The 23,255-nt window shown below is 35.7% G+C and overlaps 1 protein-coding gene across 1 annotated transcript in view; it reads right to left on the bottom strand.

The window, feature by feature from the left end:
* The window catches only part of AGTPBP1 (ATP/GTP binding carboxypeptidase 1), a 159,879-nt gene that overhangs the window by 45,095 nt on the left and 91,529 nt on the right, over positions 1-23,255 (bottom strand). The window contains exons 14-17 of the mRNA XM_044265785.1: positions 19,661-20,376; positions 11,019-11,102; positions 9,374-9,460; positions 9,144-9,292 (exon numbers count right to left, since the gene is read on the bottom strand). Coding sequence (XP_044121720.1) covers positions 9,144-9,292; positions 9,374-9,460; positions 11,019-11,102; positions 19,661-20,376 — 1,036 coding nt within the window. The remainder of the gene's footprint in view (positions 1-9,143; positions 9,293-9,373; positions 9,461-11,018; positions 11,103-19,660; positions 20,377-23,255) is intronic.

The raw sequence follows: 23,255 nt of genomic DNA, 5'->3' as shown, positions 1-23,255 counted from the left end.
GTGTGGGGAGGGGTGGGGCAGGAAAGGGATTAATCAGCCACACACATAAAAAACATAAAACTGGTATAAACACCCCAAAGAAAAAAAAATACGAGAAATATTTATCAAGGGTACTAATCCAGCCTGAAGAGTCAGGGAAGGCTTCCTTAGTTGAGATAGCTCAGCTCAACTTCCAAGTATGGAATTAACTATCATGGGCAAGATGGGAGTGCTACAGACAAGACTCCAAAATTCTATTCTGTTGCCTGGTTCCACACATGTTCAATTTATATAAGAAGGTGGTTAAAATGTCTCTGGGAGACATGGCTGGGGGGAGGGGGGAAAAAGAAGGGTGGTGGTGGGAGCTTGAGAAATGGAGTACAAAGGCCACAGGGAAGGAGCTAGAAATGAAAGCTCCAAGTAACCAAAATGCAAGACTGCCATCTAGCGGTAATCTAAGCAAACCCCTTTCAAGTAATGGGGGGTGGTGAGAGAGAAATAGATTACAACAGGTAACAGCATTATTATACAGTGACAAAAATTCTCAAATTAAATTCACAAATAAGATCATTCACCTGTGATAAAACTAAGTATTTAATACAATCAACTGAAAAATTCCCAAGAAAGGGGCAATTTCAGAAACAAAAGCAAGAGTAATTCTGCCTCTTCTGGGGGCAGTGCGAAGGAAGATATTTTTGGACATATTTGGTAGAGCCCAATACTTAAATACTCCTGCAACCAGAATGTCCCAACCAAGAAAAGAAAAACAATTAATTAAAACTAATTAATATTATTTCCTGATTTCAATTATGTATGGCAATTAAACAAATCCTTCTGGCTGAACAAGTTTCCATTGCAAATATGTTTAATCATCAGCACCACCCCTGAAGGGAAGTCAAAATGAATCTAATGACAATAACATTAAGTACATAGCTAGTTGCAACTTCTTAAAATGTTGAATTCCAGTTTACTAAAATACTAGTCCCTTCCTTCTTCTATTGATGTTAAGAAAAACCAAGATTTCCTTTATGTTGTACTAACAACAAAACTAATGACAGAGTTTAACTTAAAAAAATACATCTACCTAAAAGCTCATTTTACAGCTATAAACAACTTCTGAGTTAAATACTTATAAATAATGGAAATAAGAAGAACTCATAAGAGGCCACTTGTTGTCAGAATTTGGGAGGAATTTCCAGTAAACTTAAGGCAGATGGAGCAGGACTGAGAAAAATCCAATGCAATATGCCTCATGCTCTATTTTTTCATACATGTATTTTGGGTTTCCACAGCTAAAAAAAAAAGTGCTGCACTACACCTTGAAGTCCCTTAAAGAATAACAGATAAAACAATAAAGCACAAAAACAGGAAGCATTAAAGAAACCAAACGTCAATTATAAAAATAATTTTATATAAGTTAAAATCATATTAAAGACAAGGGTCAAACAACAAAATCAATCTCTATTTATAAGAAACAACAGGCAAAGATATATCAAGCAAATTCAAACCAAAACAATATAAAAATTGAATTCAAGGCTAACAATACTGTTGTATGGCTATTAATTTATACCATTAAATGGTACATACAAAAGGAATATGGAAAAGTTATAACTATGTGCCAAATAATATTGCTTAAGTAGAAAATAAATATGTTTTTGTAAATGAGGGATTGACAGAAACACAGAACTGAAAGACAATTTTTTTAAGAGGCAGAAAGAGAAGGTAAAAAAATAAATAAGGACACAGAAAACCAAATAAATGAACTTAGAACACTAAACTAACAATGTACATTAAGTTGTTGCCAGGAGAGAACATGAAATCAAAAACTGACCTGATCTTAAGCCACAAAAAGTTATTCCAAGTCATAAATTTTCTATGTATATGAACAAAATGCATTAAAACTTGAAAATAATTTAAAAATTTTAATCAAAAGAACCTAATCAACTATAGGAATATAACAGATATTTTCCTAAATAATTCTCGGATCAAAAAGGATACCAACACTACATACAATTAGAGGCAATCTAGAAAATAATAAGGAGTCTTAATATTAAAATCTAGAGGGGAAGGGATATAGAAATAAGTTATAATAAAGAGCAAATACTTGGTCATCAAAAATAAATTTAGGTAAACAAACCGAAAGTTAAAAAGAAGAAAAAAAAAGTCAAACTTCAGGGAGGAAAACAGAAAAATTAATAAATAAAAATCTTTGAAAGGAAATAATGAATAAAACCAATACCTAGGTTTTTAAAACAATAAATTATGTTGTGAGCACAACAAAAGGGAAATAAGCAAAAGTAACAAGAAAGCACACATATTGCAGATATTGTATAGAAATCCTGTAGATACAACAATTTCTATACAATATAGAAATCTACAGGATTTCTATACAATATAGTATAGAATTTTGAAAATCTGAATGTCATGTATATAAGAAAATATAAATTATCAAGATTGCCACAATAAGTAATAGAAAACTAGGTGCACTTGGGTGGCTCAGTTAGTTAAGCCTTCGGCTCAGGTGAAGATCCTGGGCCCCTGGGATCAAGCCCCATGTGGGGCGCCCTGTTCAGCGGGGAACCTGCTTCTCCCTCTTCCTTTGCTTCCCCCAACTCCGTTCATGCTCGTGCTCTTTCTCTTAAATAAATAAAATCTTAAAAAAAAAAAAGAAATAGGAAACTAGACTAAGTCACAGATATCTGAAAAAGTTATCCAGATACTCCCTTTCCCACCCAAGGGGCACACAATCAAGATAGTGCTAGAGATGCATTCTTTCCAAATTTCATTAAGACATGTAAATGCTATACTGCTCCAGAACACAGGGTGGGGAAATAAAACCTTCTCCATTTAAATGTTCAAAGTTAGCATCATCTTGCCTCCAAAACTGGTTGAAGACAGCCCTCCAAAAACGAAACTGACTTGCCTAACTTATGACCAGTGATATAAAAACCCTTTAAAACAAAATACTAATAAATTAAAAATAGATGTATATTAAAATATTCATTCACATGGCAAAGTGAATTTACTTCTGAAACCCAAGGATGATTTCATAGTAAGAACATTAGTACAGGCACATTAACAGCTCATAGTATTACATGGTCACATCATATTAATAAATAGAAAAAAAATACTTCTGATTTTTAAAACTTAATAAAAACAGAAATTCTTCACTACAAAAAAGAATCCATACTCAAAAGAAGAACTAATGTATTTAATGTAAATACTAGAAAAATTCACATTCAAGTCAAAATAAACAAGGATGCCTAACGTCTCCTTTTTACTTTAAACATTCTCGTAAGTCATATCTAGAAGTTATGAAACAATGAAAGATACACTGTATAACTATGGATAAGGAAAAATTCTAGGGACCTACTAAGAAAATCCACAGTATCAACTGAGAAACTATGAAACCTAGTAAGGAAGTTCAGTAAGGAGGTTGATTTTCAAGTGAATATATAAAACTTGACAGCTTTCTTAATTATAAGTAATAACAAGTCTGAAAACAGGGAGTACTCTTTCCTAAGAGAAACCCCAAAAATACATAAAATACTTGAAAGTAAGTAGAAATGAACAGAACTTACAAAAAGAAAACAAAAACTTAGGTGAGGCCATAACAAATGAATAAACAAACCTATACACCATGTTCCTAAGCAGTAAGGACTTAATATAAAAAATTCAGTTTGTAAAAAAAAAAAAAAATCAATTTCTCTCAGATTATTCTATAAGTTTCATGCAATGGAAATTTTTTGGCACTTGAAAAAACTATTTGAATATTATTTAGAATAAACTATTCTAGAAAAATAGGTAGAAAAATTCTTAAAATTGTTTTTGAAAAAAGTGTTAGCTGTACTATACAGTCACTTACACAACAGTGGTACTAGAGCAAGAAAGACATCATGGTGGGTATTAAGGAGGGCACGTATTGCATGGAGACTGGGTATGGTGTGTAAACAATGAATTTTGGAACACTGAAAAAATTAAAATAAAAATTTTTTAAAAGATGAAAAAAAAAACCAAAGACATTACACTAAACAGAAAGTCTCGGATCATTAAAATCAAGTGGTACTAGAGCAACAAACAGCCCCCAAACAAATGCTAGTCCACTGTTTCTGAGAACTGTGGTATTTCAAACCAGTGGGGACAAATAATATGAGTGGAAGGTCAGAATAATTCAACCTAGATTCAAAAAGGCAGTAGTAACTATGTGCAAGTTAATAGTGCTATCTCACCAACCAGTTTCCAAACTGTTTTTACTAACCACACCATTTTTCTGTAAGAGCTCCCACAGACCAACCACATATAATGTCTTCTAAGTAACGTTTCCTCCCCTTCTTTCACTAGAGGGTCAGGAACAGAGTTATAAATATAAACATTTGAGAAATAACTCAATTTGTCAATATTGACAAATACTGACTTAACTACTAACGATAGGATTAAGTGAGATCCCAATTCACAGAATATACCAAAATAAATCCTAGATGATTAATTATTAACAATGAAAGCATATTATCAAATGCACTTGAAAAAGGCTGAACTAATTTAACACCCCTACCAGCACAAAAAGTACCCCTTTTCCTTAGTCTTCAGGAACCTATATTCATTTTCTTTGATAAATTCTACTTGGAGGAATTGGTAGCAATGCAATAATCAGAAATATAGACACACACAAAATAATTAAGGATATCAAGCACAGCACAGCTTATAATTCTGAAATGCTGAAAACTTAAATTCCCAAACTGTTATCATTAAAAAATCATTGTACATTACTCAACAAAATATTATATAAACATAGCAATGATGTCGCTGAAAATACTGAATGGCATGGGAAGATTTCTTTTATAAAATATTGTGCAATTAAAATAATTTTGTGTGAATTTTCATATTGTAAAATGAATCTATAAAAGAAAAAAATTTAATATTAAAATTATGTGAATAAGTTTGAGGATAACAAAATGCTAAATGGTGGTTTTCTCTTCTTCCTGTAAGATTCTTCTCTATATGGGTTTTTTAAAAAAATTTTTTATAGATTATTTATTATTTATTTATTTGACAGAGAGAGAAAAAAGGCAAGTGAGGGAATATAAGCAGGGGGAGTGGAAGAGGGAGAAACAGGCTTCCTGCTGAGCAAGGAGCCCCATGTGAGGCTCAATCCCAGGACCCTGGGATCATGACCTGAGCTGAAGGCAGATGCTTAACAACAGAGCCACCTAGGCACCCTTAAATAGTTTTTAATTTGCCAAATTTCCCACATAAAGATCCACTATTTAGGGCGCCTGGCTGGCTCACTCAGTTAAGTGTCGCACCTTTGATTTCGGCTCAGTGGTGATCTTGAAGTCATGAGCTCAAGCCCCACATCAGGCTCCCCGCTCAGTGGAGAGTCCGCTTAAAACTCTCTCCCCCCTCCCTCCTCACTGCACATGAATGCTCTCGCTCTCTCCCCCTCTCTCTAAAATAAATAAATCTTGGGCGCCTGGGTGGCTCAGTGGGTTGGGCCGCTGCCTTCGGCTCAGGTCATGATCTCAGGGTCCTGGGATCGAGTCCCGCATCGGGGTCTCTGCTCAGCAGGGAGCCTGCTTCCCTCTCTCTCTCTCTGCCTGCCTCTCCGACTACTTGTGATTTCTCTCTGTCAAATAAATAAATAAAATCTTAAAAAATAATAATAATAAAATAAATAAATCTTAAAAAAAAAAAAAGATCCACTGCTTACTCATCAGAAAAAAAAGTATTCGCAGCTGGCAGTCAATGATATTGCACTTCCGTGAATTTGTAACTAAATAATTATTTACACAAATATTTTATACAATAATGTTGATCTCACATTATTTAAAATAGAAAATAATTAGAAACTTAAATGTACAACAAAAAAAGGTTTGGTTAAGTTTTAGTAACTCTGTAGGATGTCCATTTAAACTCTGTTTCAGAGGAATATTTACCAGAAAAAGTGTTAACAATATAATGTTTGGTTAACATACAAACTGTGAAACTGCATGGGTTACATGTCTTATTTTTTTTTTTAATAAATACCTAACTGTGTATATGTAGAAATCATATATTACCTTAATAATAAAAAAAAAAAGGTTAGAAAAAAACAACAATATTAAAGTGATTATTTCTGGATGATGCACTGTTGATGGTTTTAATTTTCTTGACACCACCCAAATCCCTATGAGGTTGAGTTGGAAAGTATGAGAAACACACAAGAATACCCAAAGGGCAAGTACTAAGGAGAAGGGAAAATTTTAAAATAAAGTAGTCATCTGTCTCATTGCTTTGATTTGGTTTCAGTTGTAAAATTTTATTTATTTTAAATTTAAAATGACACTAAAGGAACAGTTTTTTGTTGTTGTTGTTGTTGTTGTTTAAATGTATCACATGGAGGTACAGGTTTCAAAAAAAATAGGAAAGAATTTTAATTTAAATAAATAAATTTTTTTAAAAAATAGAGCACTGGTCCAAAACATAAGCTTTTAATTTTATGTATGTAGTATGTATTTATTTTTGGGAGAGAGAGAGAGCATGAACAGAGGGAGAGGGAGAGGAAGAATTTCAAGCAGGGTATCTGCTGAGCACAGAGCCCAACACAGGGCTCAACCTCAGGACCCTGAGATCATGACCTGAGCCAAAATTGAGTCTGCCACTTACCCAACTGAGCCTCCCAGGCACCCCTATAAGCTTTTAATTTTAAAAATTAAAATAACTAAGTTTAAAGTAGTAAGAGTATTATTTTATAAAAGTAAACAAATAAGAACAGTTAGTAGAGAGGTCATCTACCTATAGATCTACAATTTGAAAATGATCATTTCAGGAATCGAAAGCCTTTTTATATTTATATGCTCTTATGGAGCACCCAAAACACAAATATAATTCCATTTCATTGATTGTCCTTTTCCCCTCTAAAATACTATGCTTGCATTACACTTACAAGTTAAATATGGAAAACATGAGATTTTCTAATTGCTGTAATAATTTGAGTTTCAAATAAGGTAATTTTTAAAAATTATATGAAGGTTTAGGGTCAAAAGTAAATTTTTCTAAGAAACGTGACGTCCAGTGATTACTAGTTATGCCCCCAAATCCCAAAAACAAAGAATGTTAAATAGATTTGTATCAAGAATATTCATATCACTCTCCATGCAAAATATAACCATTGACTCCTTAAATAAGAAATACACATTAAAAATGAATTATTTAAAGTAAGATTACAAAATATTTAAAAACTTTTAAAAATGCTTATAACTAAACCAGATATTAGTCTACCCAATCTTCCTATAATTACTGCATTAAATTAGTCAATCTGCCTAAAGCTTTTATCCCACACATGTAATCATCCAGCATATACAGTTTCCTATTTTTCATGAAAATAATGACAACTGAACACACCGTTTTCAACTCTTGAAAGCTATAATTTCCAGAAATGCCCCTTAAAAAGCATCATCATATTCACACTTAACAACTATTAATATTTTTGCTGGTATAACACTAGAGTTTTTAAAACTATCTCATGAGAAAAAAAAAAACAAAACTAGAAGCTGGTTCTTGGAAAAAGTTAAGAAAATTGACAAACTTCTAGCAGGACTGACAAAGGAAAACAAAAAGAAAAACACAAATCACTCTTATCAGGAATTGAAATAAGGGGTGTCACTACAGACAATGCCGACCTCAAAAGGTTAGTAAGGGAATACTGTGACCAAATCTACACACACATTTGACAATTTAGAAGAAACGGATCAATTCCTAAAAAGCACAAACTACCACATATCACAACTCACTCCAGATGAAATAATTTAAACAGCCCTAAAACTATTAAAGAAATTTAGTTTGTAATTCAAAGACTATCAAAAAAGACATCCTTCCAGATCCAGATCATTTCACTTGGAAAATTCTATCAAATGTTTAAGAATTAACACTGAGGGGCACCTGGGTGCCTCAGTGGGTTAAAGCCTCTGCCTTCTGCTCAGGTCATGATCCCAGGATCCTGGGATGGAGCCCCGCATCAGGCTCTCTGCTCAGCGGGGAGCCTGTTTCCTCCTCTCTCTCTCTGCCTGCCTCTCTGCCTATTTGTGATCTCTGTCTGTCAAATAAATAAATTTTTAAAAAAAAGTTATAAAAAAAAAAAAAAGAATGAACACTGAATCTATACAAGCTCTTCCAAAAAACCAGAGAAGGAAACATTTCCCAACCCATTTTATGAGGTTAGTATTACCACCATACCAAGAAGAAACGGAATACAAAAAGAGAAAAGAAAATTATAGCTCAATATTCTTCCTGAACATAAATACAAAAATTCTTAACAAAATGTTAGCAACTATACACAATGACAAAGTGGACTTTATTCCATTGTTTAAAAAAAGGCTGGTTCAATATTCAAAACTCAATCAATATAATATACCATAGTAATAATCTAAAGAAGAAAAACAATCTAAAAAAGAAAAGAAAATGATCAGACCAACTAAAACAAAGCATATGACAAAGTTCAACACCCACTCATGATTAAAAACAAAACAAAACAAAACCCTCAGCAAAGAGTAATAGAAGGAAATCTCCTCAACTAGATTTTAAAATCTGCAGAAAACTACAGCTAGTATCTTGCTGAAAGGTGAGTGATAAAGGAGGGGCACAAGGCTGTGTGGTGACAGAAGTATTCTGCATCTTGGTTTGCCATGACTGGTTCAAGAACCTACAAATGTAGTAAAATGGCATGAAACTCTGCACCAGCACTGCACCAACGTCAAATCCTGACTCTGGAAGACGTAGCCACTTGAGGAAATTCAGTGAAGAGAATGTGAGACCTTTCCTCAACTTCTATCATATTTCTGGGAGATTATTAAAAATTTAAAAAGATGACTTTATGTAATTCTCCTCTAGATAAACTGACATAAAAAAATAGATTTTATGCAGCATTAGTAATAAATCTTTGGTTGTATTTGATTTGAATAAAATCAAAGATACTCACTACATTTTAAAGGGTTTTTCTCCATCAAAGCAAAACTCGGTTTATTTAAATTTTGCATAATAAATACCTGAATTTTGAGAACTAGAGAAAAAAGAACCATGAACCTTTTTAAACAAGTCAATAATTTTAAAAAAAAACAAAAAAAACCTCCTGTCCCTCGATTAAGATGCCTACATACTTTTTAAAATTAGGGGAACAAAACATGTCTTACCATAATTAAATTGACTGTTGGATTTTTCACAGTTAATGATGTTAAACCTGTAAGCAACACCCGGTCGCATTCCACTGACTTCAAAGTAAAACCACTGGTGATAATGATTGCTATTTATATCTGAGTTCAAAATAAGATCATATTCATTTCTGAAAATAGAAAATATAGAAATCTGATTAGAATTAGGAAAATATCTGTGTATAGACAAAACGTGAACTTAAATGACTTACTTTCTAATCTGAATTACTTTGCGCAGATTCCCAGATTCAAATTTGGAGTTAAACTTCAAAATATCTCCTTCTTCTGGTATAGTGTAACTAAACAAAATTTTTGAAATAAGTTTAATAAAATACATTGCATGTAAATATGTGAACAAAAAATAAATAAAATTACACTACAAATTACAACTATACCACTATGGCCACTTCACCCTCATTATTTTTAAACCAAATAAATACAACCAACACAAGCAAAACACAAACTCTGGCTAACATTTATAGATTTAAAAATTATAACTACAAGTAGAGATGTGTTCTCACATTTATAGTGAATGATAATCAAAATAAGAAATTCCACCTCACTGAATAAATGTCATTCCTAAATACTAATAATCAAATAAAAAGGCCAGATTTTTTTTAAATGCACATGACCTGTATTAAGTAGCAATAATTCTAATTAAACTATGTAGTTCTCAGGTAAAAATTTTATTTTAAAATTTATAGAGCTATATTAGATAACAGATATTATCTTATTTAATTAGTACCAAGAAGGTAAAGGTATTATCTTCACTTTACATAGTCACTACTTAGTATTTACTGATTGCCTACTAGGTTCCAGATTCAATTTTAGTTGTCTGTTTCCCTGATTAAATACAAATCCTTGCTCTTTAGAAGCTTACACTCTAATAGGGGCACACTAAGACTCCAAGAAGCTCAAGGACTTTGCCAAAGTCATTTAAGTTAGAAATAGCACTGGTCTCTATGCTATCCTCAAGGTTCCTGAGTTTCTCTTTTTATCACACCTGCCTGATCTGACACAGAATTACAACTGAAATAACTAAGATATTTTGAATAAGGAGATCTGGTTTCCATTTTTAAGATTATTCCAAATTCAGTAATCAGTTTGACACAGCTTTTATCCTTATTTCTCTGACAAAGATCTTTAAAAGGTGTTTTATTTCCTCCAAAAAGACCAGTAAGATGTGAAATTTCCCCCCAAATATTAGAATGTTAAAGGAGGGGGAAACCCATTGAGGGCTAATTAAATTTCTCCTCTGAGAAGGCAAATAATAGTCACATTCATCATTTCTAATCTTCATTTATTTACTTATATTTAAACCCTAAAATGTGATGATACCAGTGATAACCATAAATAATACCAATGCATGAAGCATCATAAGCAAATGGCCTCAAAGGTCTGGAAAGTAATAGAAAGGACCAATGCATACTGTAAGCAGTAAAAGATGAGAAAGAATAACAGGGACCACGGAGAAATTGGCAACCACATATTCCTTCTATAAGGGATGGTAATTTGTTGTCCCAAGGAAATGAAGGTTCAATATTACAGGACAAAACTGCAGCCTTCCATGTGAAATCTCCACTCTCTCCACTGCAGGTAATTAGAGATGTTTTTATCAGTTTGTGACCTTTCCCTTATTAAGCCAATTGAAAGTCTACCTATGAACAAAAGCAAAAGGCTGTGATATATTCAAATTAACATGATTAACTTTACCATTACATCCCTGCTAAAAGATGAAAATGGAATGAGGGCGAACTAGGTGGAATTTAGCTCTATTTTTTTTTATCTTTTACAAACAACACTAAAATTTGAGAGGACAAATAAAACTAATAAAAGTAAAAGCAACAACAGACTTACTTGGGGTTATCTAAGTCATACACCACTCGATCTATGATATCACTCTGATGTATTAACCTCTCAATATCTTGAGCAATTTTTGTCCTGAAATCATAAAAGAGAAGTGTGACCACCAAAATTCATTATTATTATGCCAAAACACAACTTTCTCCAAAATAAGTTTTGGACGAAAAACGTATAAAATGATAAAACTTTCTTAAAAGAAAAATGATCCCTCCTCTATGTATTTTGTACACACAAAAAATTATCAATACATAACAAGACGAAAATAAGGATTTTCATGTAGCTGTAAGTCGAACAGCTTAAAAAAAAACTTGAATGTTTATGACAACTTTCTACATAGAAATAGAATGAAGCTACACTCTAGTCCTTAAGCAAATAATTTTACATGCATAATAACAGCAGTAAAGATCTAAGAAGCCAGAAATTATGTACAAAGGCGATTTTTTAAACCCACCCTTACTGGAATTCAGCTAAAACGCAAATGGCAAACAGTTTACACATTCCACAGAATCTGTGCTCTCTTCTGTGGCTGGAGAGGAAATGTGGAGGGGGGGGAGCACTTGTGTCAGGAAGCAAGTGTGGACCCTGAAACTCCAGGATTCTCTAGGCCTGATCTCCCCCTATTTCATTCCAACAAAATGGACACCAACTAACTGAAAAATTCCTAAAATCCCTGCCACTGTCCTAGAAGAGTGAGCCACACACAGACCCCACAATTCTCCCTGTCCGTAATTAAGCCAGGGAATATACCAATCACTGAAAGTGGCACCCAACTGGAACCAAACCAGAATAAATGTTGACCGTAACACCAGATGCCTGGAACTGCAGGTAGGCTGGCCTCAAGGGTCCTGGTGGGAAGATGTCTGTTGATGGTAATAGTCACAGTGTCACTTGTCATATTAGCACTTATTCTTAAAGAGGAAGCCAATTATATGAAATGATTTAAATTTTAAGTTTGTCTGTTTCAGCTAAAGATTGGTAATGCAGGAATGCCTAGGTGGCTCCGTCGGTTAAGCGTCTGCCTAGGGCTCAGGTCATGATCCCAGAGTCCTGGGATCAAGTTCGGAGCCGGGGAGTCTGCTTCTCCCTATGCCTGCTTCTCTCTCTGCTTGCTGTCCCCCTGCATGTGCACGCGAGCTTTCTATCTCTCTCTCTCTGACAAATAAATAAATAACTTTAAACAATAAAAAGCCTGTTAATGCAGACTAGAACTGTGGTCTACTGATTTACTAATAGAGCAAAGTGGGAAAATTTGCCAAAATGGTTATAATAAAATGTTAAGAATCCACTAAAGAACTTCAGGTAGATGTGAAATTGTCTCCTGCACAAAGATACTTCTTTGTGATTATGGAGTGTAACTCTCATATAATTTAGAAATATATCTAATCATATCACAGTATAATTTCAGAATAAGCTAAGAATCTATTCTGATGAACTCAAAATTATCAGGAAAACATTAAAAGGTGTGATAAATATAATACAGGAAAAATTAAGAATGTACAACTCTAAATTTATTTTTAGGTTTATTCTACAAAAAATAGTTCATCACTCATAAGCAGTCTATCAAAAAAAATGAGTATCAAAGGATTATGATATAAATCCTTGAGTTAGGCTCAATATCATCACTTTCAAATGTCAAATTCTTCCTAAACCTTTTAAAAAGCTGTTCATTATGGGAGCGCCTGGGTGGCTCAGTGGGTTAAGCCTCTGCCTTCAGCTCAGGTCATGATCCCAGGGTCCTGGGATCGAGCCCCCCATCGGGCTCTCTGCTCAGCGGGGAGCCTGCCTCCCCCTCTCTCTCTGCCTGCCTCTCTGCCTACTTGTGATCTCTGTCTGTCAAATAAATAAATAAATAATCTTTAAAAAAAAAAAGCTATTAATTACAATAACAAACAAGTCCAAATTTTGTATCGCCCAGATCTTTGACAAGAGATGGCACTCACATATATTCAGATATGCCATATCAAAAAAAAAAAAAAGTGAGTATTCAAGTATGTGTGAAAGACTAAATATATCCACTTGTCAAAATAATTTAGTAAATAAGGTTGATACATACCACAAATGTGCAAAAAATAGTACCTACAAAAGTCTAAGTTTTGTTTTGTTTTGTCTTGTTTTTTTAAGGAAAATGTTATTACCAGGCTGATACAACAGCTCAGTTCTACAGCAAAGTCCCTTAATGTAAGAGAGGGTCAGAGTGCCTGGGTGGCTTAGTGGGTTAAGCCTCTGCCTTTGGCTTGGGTCGTGGTCTCAGGGTCCTAGGATCAAGCCCCCCATCCAGCTCTCTGCTTGGCAGGAGGGCCTGCTTCCCCCTGTCCCTCTGCCTGCCTCCCCCTGTCCCTCTGGCTGCCTCTCTGCCTACTTGTGATCTCTGTCTCTCTGTCAAAAAAATAAATGAAATCTTTTTTAAAAAAAGAGAAAGAGAGAGAGAGTGTGTCAGAACAGCACTGACAGCCATATAGCAGGCAGCTCTAACTATGTGAGCTGACCCAGTGACCATTGTGGAGAACAGGAGAACCCAGCCTCTATCTACAACTGCCAGGTAGGAACCATAGGTTAAGGCTATCATACCGATTTCTCAAGAAACATCAGAAACTTAGATTTCTATGGGGAATCTCCCAAATCTTAAATGCTAGCAATCAGCAAGCCAAAACAAAACAACAAACAAAAACTGGTCTGCAAGTGAAGCCAAAATCATGGGCAAGTTAATATACCCAATGGGCCACTGGTTTTCAATCTCTGACATTGTATTTTAGGGGACATAGTGGCCCAAGTAAAATTACATTTGAGGGAAATATCTCCCCTGCCATCAGCCCTCGTTAATAAAGAGGGAAACCAGTCCTTTATTCAGATATGGATTTGTGTGAAGCAACACAACTTTCATAAAATATCAATCCTTCCTGTACCTTACCTGCTTATTAAAATTTACAGATCTCCAGCCAAAACAAAACAATAAAAATTTTCCAGGTACCCTCGGGGACTGTAATCTCAAACCTATTGACATTCATTATCTATCAAAGGCTTCGCCCAGAAGATAATTCCTGCAGGGCAGTCTGAACAGAAAATACTCAGAAGGTCATGCGATATGCGGCCACCAGCAACACTGTCCTGTGTTAGTTAGGTTTTAACCAGTACAGAGCAGAGTTACAAGAAAGAATTTAATACATCTCAATGCTATATTTACTCTAAGGGTATTATGGGAAATGTTGTTCATCACACAAGTACTCCCTGAGGATCCACAGAAGATAATCTTTATATAGAGTATGGTTTAACCACAACCACATATACATGATCACTCTATCTAAAGGATGGACAGGACAGGCTCTTGACCTAGACCAGAGTTTGATTCTTGGCTCTGCCACTTACTAACAATGTAATCTTGAATAAATTGCTCAAAAACCCTAGCTTCAGCACAGTCTTGTATAAAGTAAGAGGAAGAATAGCAAGTTCCTCACAAAAGCCAAGTGATACACCTTACTTTATTTTTTACACATACACATGGCATAAAAAGTGCTGATTACTTAGTTCTCTGTCTGGCCCATAAAAAACACTCAATAAAAGTTACCTGCTGCTGTTGCTCCTACTAAGAGTTCTGCTATTATGTCTGTTCCAGAAGTACTTACGTTTCCCCTGAGCCATTCTAGACTTAATATAAAGAAATTCAGGGTTTTTCTTTCCTTATTTTTGTCTTTCCCGCAATTCTTTCATCTACTTTTTATTCATTATTTTTTTAAAAGATTTTATTTATTTATTTGACAGATAGATCACAAATAGGCAGAGAGGCAAGCAGAGAGAGAGGGGGAAGCAGGCTCCCTGCTGAGCAGAGAGCCCAATGTGGGGCTCCATCCAGGTCCCTGAGATCATGACCTGAGCGAAAAGCAGAGGCTTTAACCCAGGCGACCCTCACCTACTTTTTAATTTTAAATTTCTGAACAGGTAATAAATTGACATGGAGCCAAACAACCCATGTCCTCCCTCCATCCAGTTAACTACTATTATTACTTTCCCTCCGTAAGCATCTTATAGTTCCTTCCATCAGTACCTAGAGATCTTTCTATTTTTTAATCACTGCACAGTATTCACAGAAAAGATACACCATAATGTATTAAACTAATCTGGCATGGGAACAACGCTGCACCAAAAAACTTTGAACACCATTTCACGTATGTGTAAATTATACCGTGCATATAAATTATAAATTCCCAGATGTGGGATTACGTGTCAAAGGAAATATGTATTGTTCATCTTGACAGACCCTGTAAGACTGCCCTCCACAAGAGGTACTATCAATCTGAAATCCCATTATCAATGTATAAGGGAGCCTGTTCCTCCACAGCCTCATTAATAGAACGAGCTATAAAATGTCTAGATTTTGGCAATTTTTATGTAGGACATGGTATTTCAGCACTTTTTAATTTGCATTTCTTTTATTTTGAGAGAAGCTGAAATACTTCTGTGATTAAGAGTCACGGTATTTCTTTGTTGTATATTTAATTTTATTTTGATAAAAGTATGTTGTACAAGGTCTTAAATGTTTTTTAAAACAAGGCAATACAAATTATATTCTATTATAAAATACAGTTAGACAATCTTAAAACACACAGAAAAATAATGGAAAGTAAAATCAAATGCTAAAAGTTACCACCTCTGGTGAATGGGGCAAAGTGACCTTTCTTCTTTCTATGCTTTCTCATGCTCTATTTTACAGAATATGAAAAACAGGAAAAATGCACCCAAAAATGCTATGCACACTTTATTTTGTTTTAAAGATTTCATTTATTTATTTGACAGAGAGAGATCACAAGTAGGCAGAGAGGCAGGCAGAGAGAGAGGGGGAAGCAGGCTCCCTGCTGAGCAGAGAGCCTGATGTGGGACTCAACCCCAGGACCCTGAGATCATGACCTGAGCTGAAGGCAGCGGCTTAACCCACTGAGCCACCCAGGCTCCCTGCTATACACACTTTAAAACACAACAGGTAAGTTACACTTTTAATTTGTAAGCCAACTTAAATAAAAAATATGGATTCAAGTAATTATCAATATGTGATTACAGTAAAAAAATATTTCAAGGGTTAAGTACAATCTACAATGAAATATGAAGCTTATAATAGGTTTTACCCCTTCCATATGAGGTGAAGAAATTTTTAATGAAGTTTTATTCATTTGCTGCATTATTTTCAAAAATATTAATGCTTAAAAGATCAGTGATAGGGCGCCTCAGTGGCTCAGTGGGTTAAAACCTCTGCCTCAGGTTGGCTCAGGTCATGATCCCAGGGTCCTGGGATCAAGTCCCACATCGGACTCTCTGCTCAGTGGGGAGCCTGCTTCCTTCCTTCTCTCTCTCTCTGCTGCCTCTCTGCCTAATTGTGATCGCTGTCTGTCAAATAAATAAATAAAATCTTAAAAAAAAAAATAAAGATCAGTAATATTTGGAAAGTAGAAATTCAAAATAACAGAAATATTTTTACTAATTTTAAGAAGTCTAATGCTTCCTTTTTCTGAAAATGATCAAACAAGAAATCCTTATTAATTTTGACATTATTCATTTATAATTTTACTGCATTTGAACAGGGGCTGGGCTATAAGTTGGCAAGTAATTTATAAAACGTTTATCATTTGCTCAAAACCTAAGTTGCAGAAGACTAGGCAAATAAGATACGCAAACTAGAAACAACATCCTCAATGCAGTATTTCAAAAACTGAGCATTTCTGGGTAATAAGAAATACTTACTATCTGGCCTGTATTGGATATTTTATCACATATACAGAACCAGGAAGACTTCAGACCTAGCTACTGGGGTCAAGCAGACTTTTCCTTTAAGAAACAAATAATAAATATTTTAGGCTTTGCAAGCTACACGGTCTCTACAACAACCATTCAACTCTACCATAGTGGCACCAAAACAGTTACAGATCATACATAAACAAATAGGAATGGCTGTGCCCCCAAAAATCTTTACTTATTAACACAAATATGAATGTCATATAATTTTCATGTGTCACAAAATGTTTTGTTTTAGAACCATTTAAACATGTAAAACCACTCTTAGCTTGTGGGCTGAACATAAACAGGCAGTAGTGAGCTATATTTGATACAACAGGCCATAGTTTGCATATGTGTTTTCGAGGTGAATGACAAAGTTTTCTGATCATTACCTACTAGAAATACATTTTAAAATTCACTGTACTGGGTGCCTGGGTGGCTCAGTTGGTTAAGCGACGGCCTTTGGCTCTGGTCATGATCCCAGAGTCCTGGGATCAAGTCCCACATCAGGGTCCCTGCCCAGCAGGTAGCTTTCTTCTCCCTCTCTTCCCTGCTCCTGCCCTATCTCTGCCTCTCTTGCTCCAATAAATAAATAAGATCTTTCAAAAAAAAAAAAATCACTGTCCTAATAGGTCGTCTGGGTAGCTCAGTCAGTTAAGTGTCCAACTCTTGATTTTGGCTCAGGTCATGATCTCAGGGTCATGGGATCAAGCCCCACATCAGGCTTCCCACTCAGTGGGGAGCCTGCTGGAGATTCTCTCTCTCTCTCTCTCTTTCCCTCTGCCCCTTCCCCTGGGCACACTCTCTCTCTAAAACAAATAAATCTTTAAAAAAAAAAATGACTGTTATGAGTGTGCACATGCACATACACACATGCCCCTGAAACAAAAGTTTATGAAATAATACTTTGCTGTACTACATATGACACACTATTATTTTATCCTTTAATACGGGTTACTAATGGGCATCAATCCATTGTTTGAAAATAAAATTAATATCTAGAGAAATTAAGTTATTTCATGCAAACATACACACACAGAATCAGTGGGAGAGCCAAGTCTAGAATCCGAACACTATGACTTGATTTTCAGAGTGCCCTGTCCTGCCAGGACACACCCCACTGACTCATCATGCCTATCAAGTCAAACCAACTGGTTCAAGTATGCTTGCTACATGCATTTGTTCCTCCAGGCTCAAATTATTGTCACTTGAAGGAACAAATGCAGTTCCCATGCAGTTCCCCCACAGTTCCTGTGGGCATCTCCTAAGGAGAACCTGAGAAGACAAATGTGACCAGGATGAACTTTGTTTCCAACACTGCAACCTCCCCAAGGCTGCAATGCCTCATCTCAATCCTCCAGCATCAATCTAAACCCCCCTCCCCCTCAGCTCCACCCTGCAAGTGACCCAAACTTAGAGGAGTCTGAGCCCCTGGCAATCATCTCTTCTCATTCTGGGGGGCTGTGACATGCCCACTCATGCTTAAAACAAGTGAATCACTTGAGTTCCACACATACTCGACCTGCTGCCATGGTGTACAAGCAATCTCACCTCCTTTAGCTGATCTGGGTCAAGATGCCTGCTGGTCCTAGACACAAGAGTCTAAAGACACCCTTGGCAACCTGTAGGGAAGTTGTACCCTTATTACATCCCCCATGGAAAGACAACATCCACTCTGGGAACAGGACTACTAACCCTGCAGAGCTCAGAGATACAGTACCGAGTCCCCTAGTGGAACACTGCGAGCCACAGGTAGGTAGGACTACTTCCTGTCCCCACCTCCTGGTCCTCCCGGTATGAGACTTAAGCATTCTTTCTTTTGGGAATACAGAACCACGTGGAAGTTTCTAATTTAGTACATATACTTCATTTTGAAAGATGGCAAGCCATTACTACACAGTATTTCCTCCTAGTTGGGAGCTTCACCGGCCTTCTTAAGGCCATTCTGGCACTCTAAGAGGCCAGGTGCCTCTGGACAGTACAGTGTGTGTGTGTGATGCATCCAGTGGATGCCAGAGCCACACCCACTTCTACACACCTTTCCCAGTTCTGATGCTACATCTTATGTGATTCCATACCTGTGGGTCAAGGAGCCAAATGGTAGCATTAAACACACACTAAGATGCTAAGTAAAAGTGATTAATTTATATAATACATTACATATAAAAAAATTAAGAAGATACAACTGTTGTTTTAAAAAAGCCTATAGTCCAAGGAAAATCAAATGCCCACAGCAGTGTCTTCTGTATCATTATGTGCTATACTCATAACAAGAGCACAGAGATTAGGCACTAGTAAACCATCATCACAAAACCCTAAACATAATCACTGAAAAGAGTCAAGTTGCACCACAAATGTACTTAGAGGCCAGGTATTACTAGATGGTAATAGTTAATAATATTTGTAATTTATAAAATTAATTGGCAAGATTTAATAACTTTAGTTACTGTTTTTATGAGACCCAAATTTTCACACTGAGTATTTCCAATTCCAATTTTTGCAACAAAGTAATACTTGTCCACATTTCCATTTTTAAATCATAAATCTAAATCAAGTTCAAATTATAATAAAGTACTAAATTAATATATTGCTTCTAATATTTATTCAAAGATTAGTAAATAACCTATATATTCAGATGCCATCTAAATAAAAATTTCTAAATTGTCCAATGGTCAGGTTTATTATGCTGGCTCCATCTGAATAAGTAATGAGCTTAGAAAATAAAGTTAACCCATAAGGACAATTGCAAGTAAGAGCAAATTTCCAAAGCAGGATTAAGAAATGACAATAACTTTAATTCAGAATACTTTTCTTCCTAAGTACCCATATTTTGACAATGGGTTTATTTTAAGAGAAAGAAGAAACCTGAAACTCACCTTTGTACACCATATGGTCTTTCTAAAATAGGCTCTTTGAATGGAGGCGGAATGTGACCAAAATAATCAGGATAAGCCACTTCTGAATATTCTGGGACAGATTTTGTATTTTTCACAATCTCAATATAGAGATCTGAGTCGTGGAGTGTGGGTCCATCAGAGACTTCCACTGACGCTTGCTCCACTGATGAAACAGACTCTGTATCTTCATCATCCTCAGTTTCAACTCCAGTACAACACAGTTTCCCTAGCTGAACTGCTCTTCCCTCAAAAAGAACATTTCCACAAGTGGCCATGTGTGGACAAGCTTTAGTGCACGTGAGGACGGTAAGAGGGAGGTTGTAGTCCTTCTTGGCTCCTGCAGTAAAACCTGGGGCTGTCTGGGAAGGGATATTCTGCAACGTAATTCGGTCCAAGGCCTTCACAATATCATTGTTTACGCCCTGGGTGGATATAATAGTTCTGTTTTGATCACCTAGCTGCTGTTGTGATGTTCTTTCATTATTCTTAATATCTTCTTTTGCCACATCCATACAGGTAGGTTTCTTATCACCTTCCTCTCCTTTAGGAGACACATTTGCATTCCTGACAACTCCTTTTTTTAAGTTGCCTGGATTCCCAGATGCTTCCTCTCCCGCAGTAGGAACAACAATAGGACCACGTACTTTTCCCTCAAATACAAAAGGTTTTGGTTCTTTGGAGATTAAATCATAGTCCTTTGAAAATTAAAAAAAAAAATACGTTCAACCTTTTACCTGTAAATATTAAAATGTATTAACAAAACTAAGACTATATTCTTGAATATGCTGCTTCAGAAACCTAACATTTGAAAATCAGGAAGATGGATAAAAGAGTACGTTTTAATTTCACTAAGAAAACACAAAGTATTTAGCCACAAAATTCATTACACTTATTTTACTTTTTCGATTATAAAAATAATGCCTACATATAAGAGAAATATGGGAAATTTTACAAAAGCACAAAGACATTAAAAGCATCCAGGCTCCTAGTAAAAAAAAAAAACAAAACACAACTGAATTGTTATTCATTAACTCAACAATTAGAGTGTCTGTTTTGTGCCAAGCAAGCAATGTTTCAGGCACTTAAATACCATCAGCTTATAAAACAAAAAGAGAAACAAAAATCTCTTCCCTCTTGCAGCTTCCTTCTGTGGAAGGAAGGGAGAGGACTGTCAACACATCAAGTAATAAACATGACACAGGCACGACTGCGTAGCTGAGTCGGTTAAGCATCCACTCTTGATTTCAGCTCAGGTCAAGATCTCAGGGTCCTGACATCAAGTCCCCCACCCCATGAGGCTCTGGGCTTGGCAGGGAGTCTGCTTAAGGATCCTCTCCCTCTTCCTCTGCACCCACCCCTATGTGCACCCTCTTTTCCTTTTCTAAAATAAGTCTTTCTTTAAAAATGACAAAAATGTATGCTATGGAAGGTGAGTAGGCTAAAGCATTAAAGAGGGGAGAATGGGGTACTGGTACTGTGGACTGGGAGTGCCAAGGGGAGGAAAGATGGGCTACAATTTGAAATTCCGTAGATCAGTGAAGCCTCACTGGGAAGATAACATAAAAGCAAAGGCAGAAAGGGCTGCCATGCTCAGGAGCCAGAATAGAATAATGCCTGATGTATGCAGAGACCAGCAAGGGAGTTAGGATGGCTGGCACAGAATGAGCAAGATGAAATCCAAGATGTAAAAGAGGACCAGATACTGTACGGCTTTACAGGCTACACTGGGAGCCAATGGACAGTTTGGGGAAGAGGAATGCCATGAGATGACTTATATTTAAGAAAACAAAAAACACACACAAAAGAAAACAGAACCTGTGTAAGCACAGAGTTCCTTAACTACCTAGAGCACAGGGTTTCATAACCAAAGGGGTTGAGACATTTGATCTAGATAATTCATTTTTAGAGAGAGGGAAACAAACCATAAGAGAGTCTTAACCATAGAGAACAAACTGAGGTTTACTGGAGGGAGGCGGGCATTAAGGAGGGCACTTGGGATGAGCACTAGGTGTTGTTATACATAAGTCATGAATCACTAAATTCTATGCATGAAGCCAACTTTACCCTAAATGTTAACTAGCTAGAATTTAAATAAAAATTCAAAATTGTGTGTGTGTGTGTGTGTGTGTGTGTGTGTATTTCTTTTTTGTTGGGTTTTGGTTCTGTATTTCAGGGGTCAGGGGTGGCAAGATAGGCAGCACCATCTTGCACGTTATACGATGTTTGGCAACATCCCCGGCCTCTCTCCTCTGTCCACCCTAGATGCCTGTAGCATCCCCACCCATTTGTGATCACCAAAAATGTCCCCAGATATTGTCAAACACACCCTGGAGACAAGCCCAGTTGAGAACCACTGTTCTATTATCCTTCTGAAAACTGAGGACCAATTAAGAGTCTAGGCAAGTTGGTGAGAAGGGGTTGGATTCCAAATGCACCATGAGCCAGAAGTGCCATGACACTGCAAAAGACCAGAGGCAGGACAGAAGGTACACATATGTGACAGAAGTGTCACATATGGCACCAAAGTGCTTGCCTGAATAAACGAAAAGCTTTAGTTTAGCTCTGAGAGGTTAAATGTGAGCTATTAAAGTAGGCAATTAGACATATGAGTCTAAAATGGAGAAGAAATATCCATCCAGAAAACAAATACTTGAGAGTCATTATCATACAGATATTATTCTGAACAATGAGAATGGAAATCATCATTGGAAAGAACTAAAGAGAAGAAAAAACACTGAACACCGGGGCACTAAAATCAATCTACAGAGGTTGAAGAGATAAAGATAAAACAGAAAAGGAGACAGAGAAGGAAAAGTCAGTCTGGAAAGACAAATACCAGGAAAGAAAAATGTCCTAAAAGCCAAGTTTAAAAAAAGGATGCTGCTGACAGATCAAGTAAGCTTCTCTCCTTTTAGATTTATATAAATATTTTTTTGTCTATATAAGACTCTATAAAAGAAATATTCCGCAATTGACTTAACCTTTATTCCACAGTTGGGCATTAAGTCCTTTATACAACAGAGAAGGATTTAAACACATAAAGCATATAAGTAAGCCATTTCCAAAATTTTATTATTATAAAGAATTCTGTAATAAACATCCTTTTGCATAAAATTTTTCTTTCTTTAGCACAATTTCCTAAGCACAGACATGGAATTACAGGGACAGATACTACAATCAATTTTAATATTTAATACAAATTGTCCAAATACTCTCCAATAATACATATCTTAATATTTATTCTCACTCTGTATGAGGTTATCTATTCCAACTGCTCCTCTTCCTTGCCAACATTAGCTACTATAGTTTTAAAACACTTCTTTAAAAGTGGTAGTTAAGAGGTATCATCTCTTGTCATTTAAATTTTAATTTCCCTATGAGAAAAGCAAAAAATTGTCTATTCATCTGTTAACTGGTTTAATTCTTCATAGATAACTTATTTGTTCCTGAAATATAGGGTTTTTCTTATTTTGTTGTATAAATTCCTCCATTAAAAAAATACAGACATACACACACACGTAAACTAATCCTCTAACCCGTTTTTTGCAAACATTTTTCTGTATTTGCACTTCTT

Source organism: Neovison vison, chromosome 9 (genome assembly GCF_020171115.1).
Source record: "Neovison vison isolate M4711 chromosome 9, ASM_NN_V1, whole genome shotgun sequence".
In the NCBI taxonomy this organism is placed as follows: Eukaryota; Metazoa; Chordata; class Mammalia; order Carnivora; family Mustelidae; genus Neogale; species Neogale vison.
This window is presented reverse-complemented; position numbering and strand designations above follow the sequence as displayed.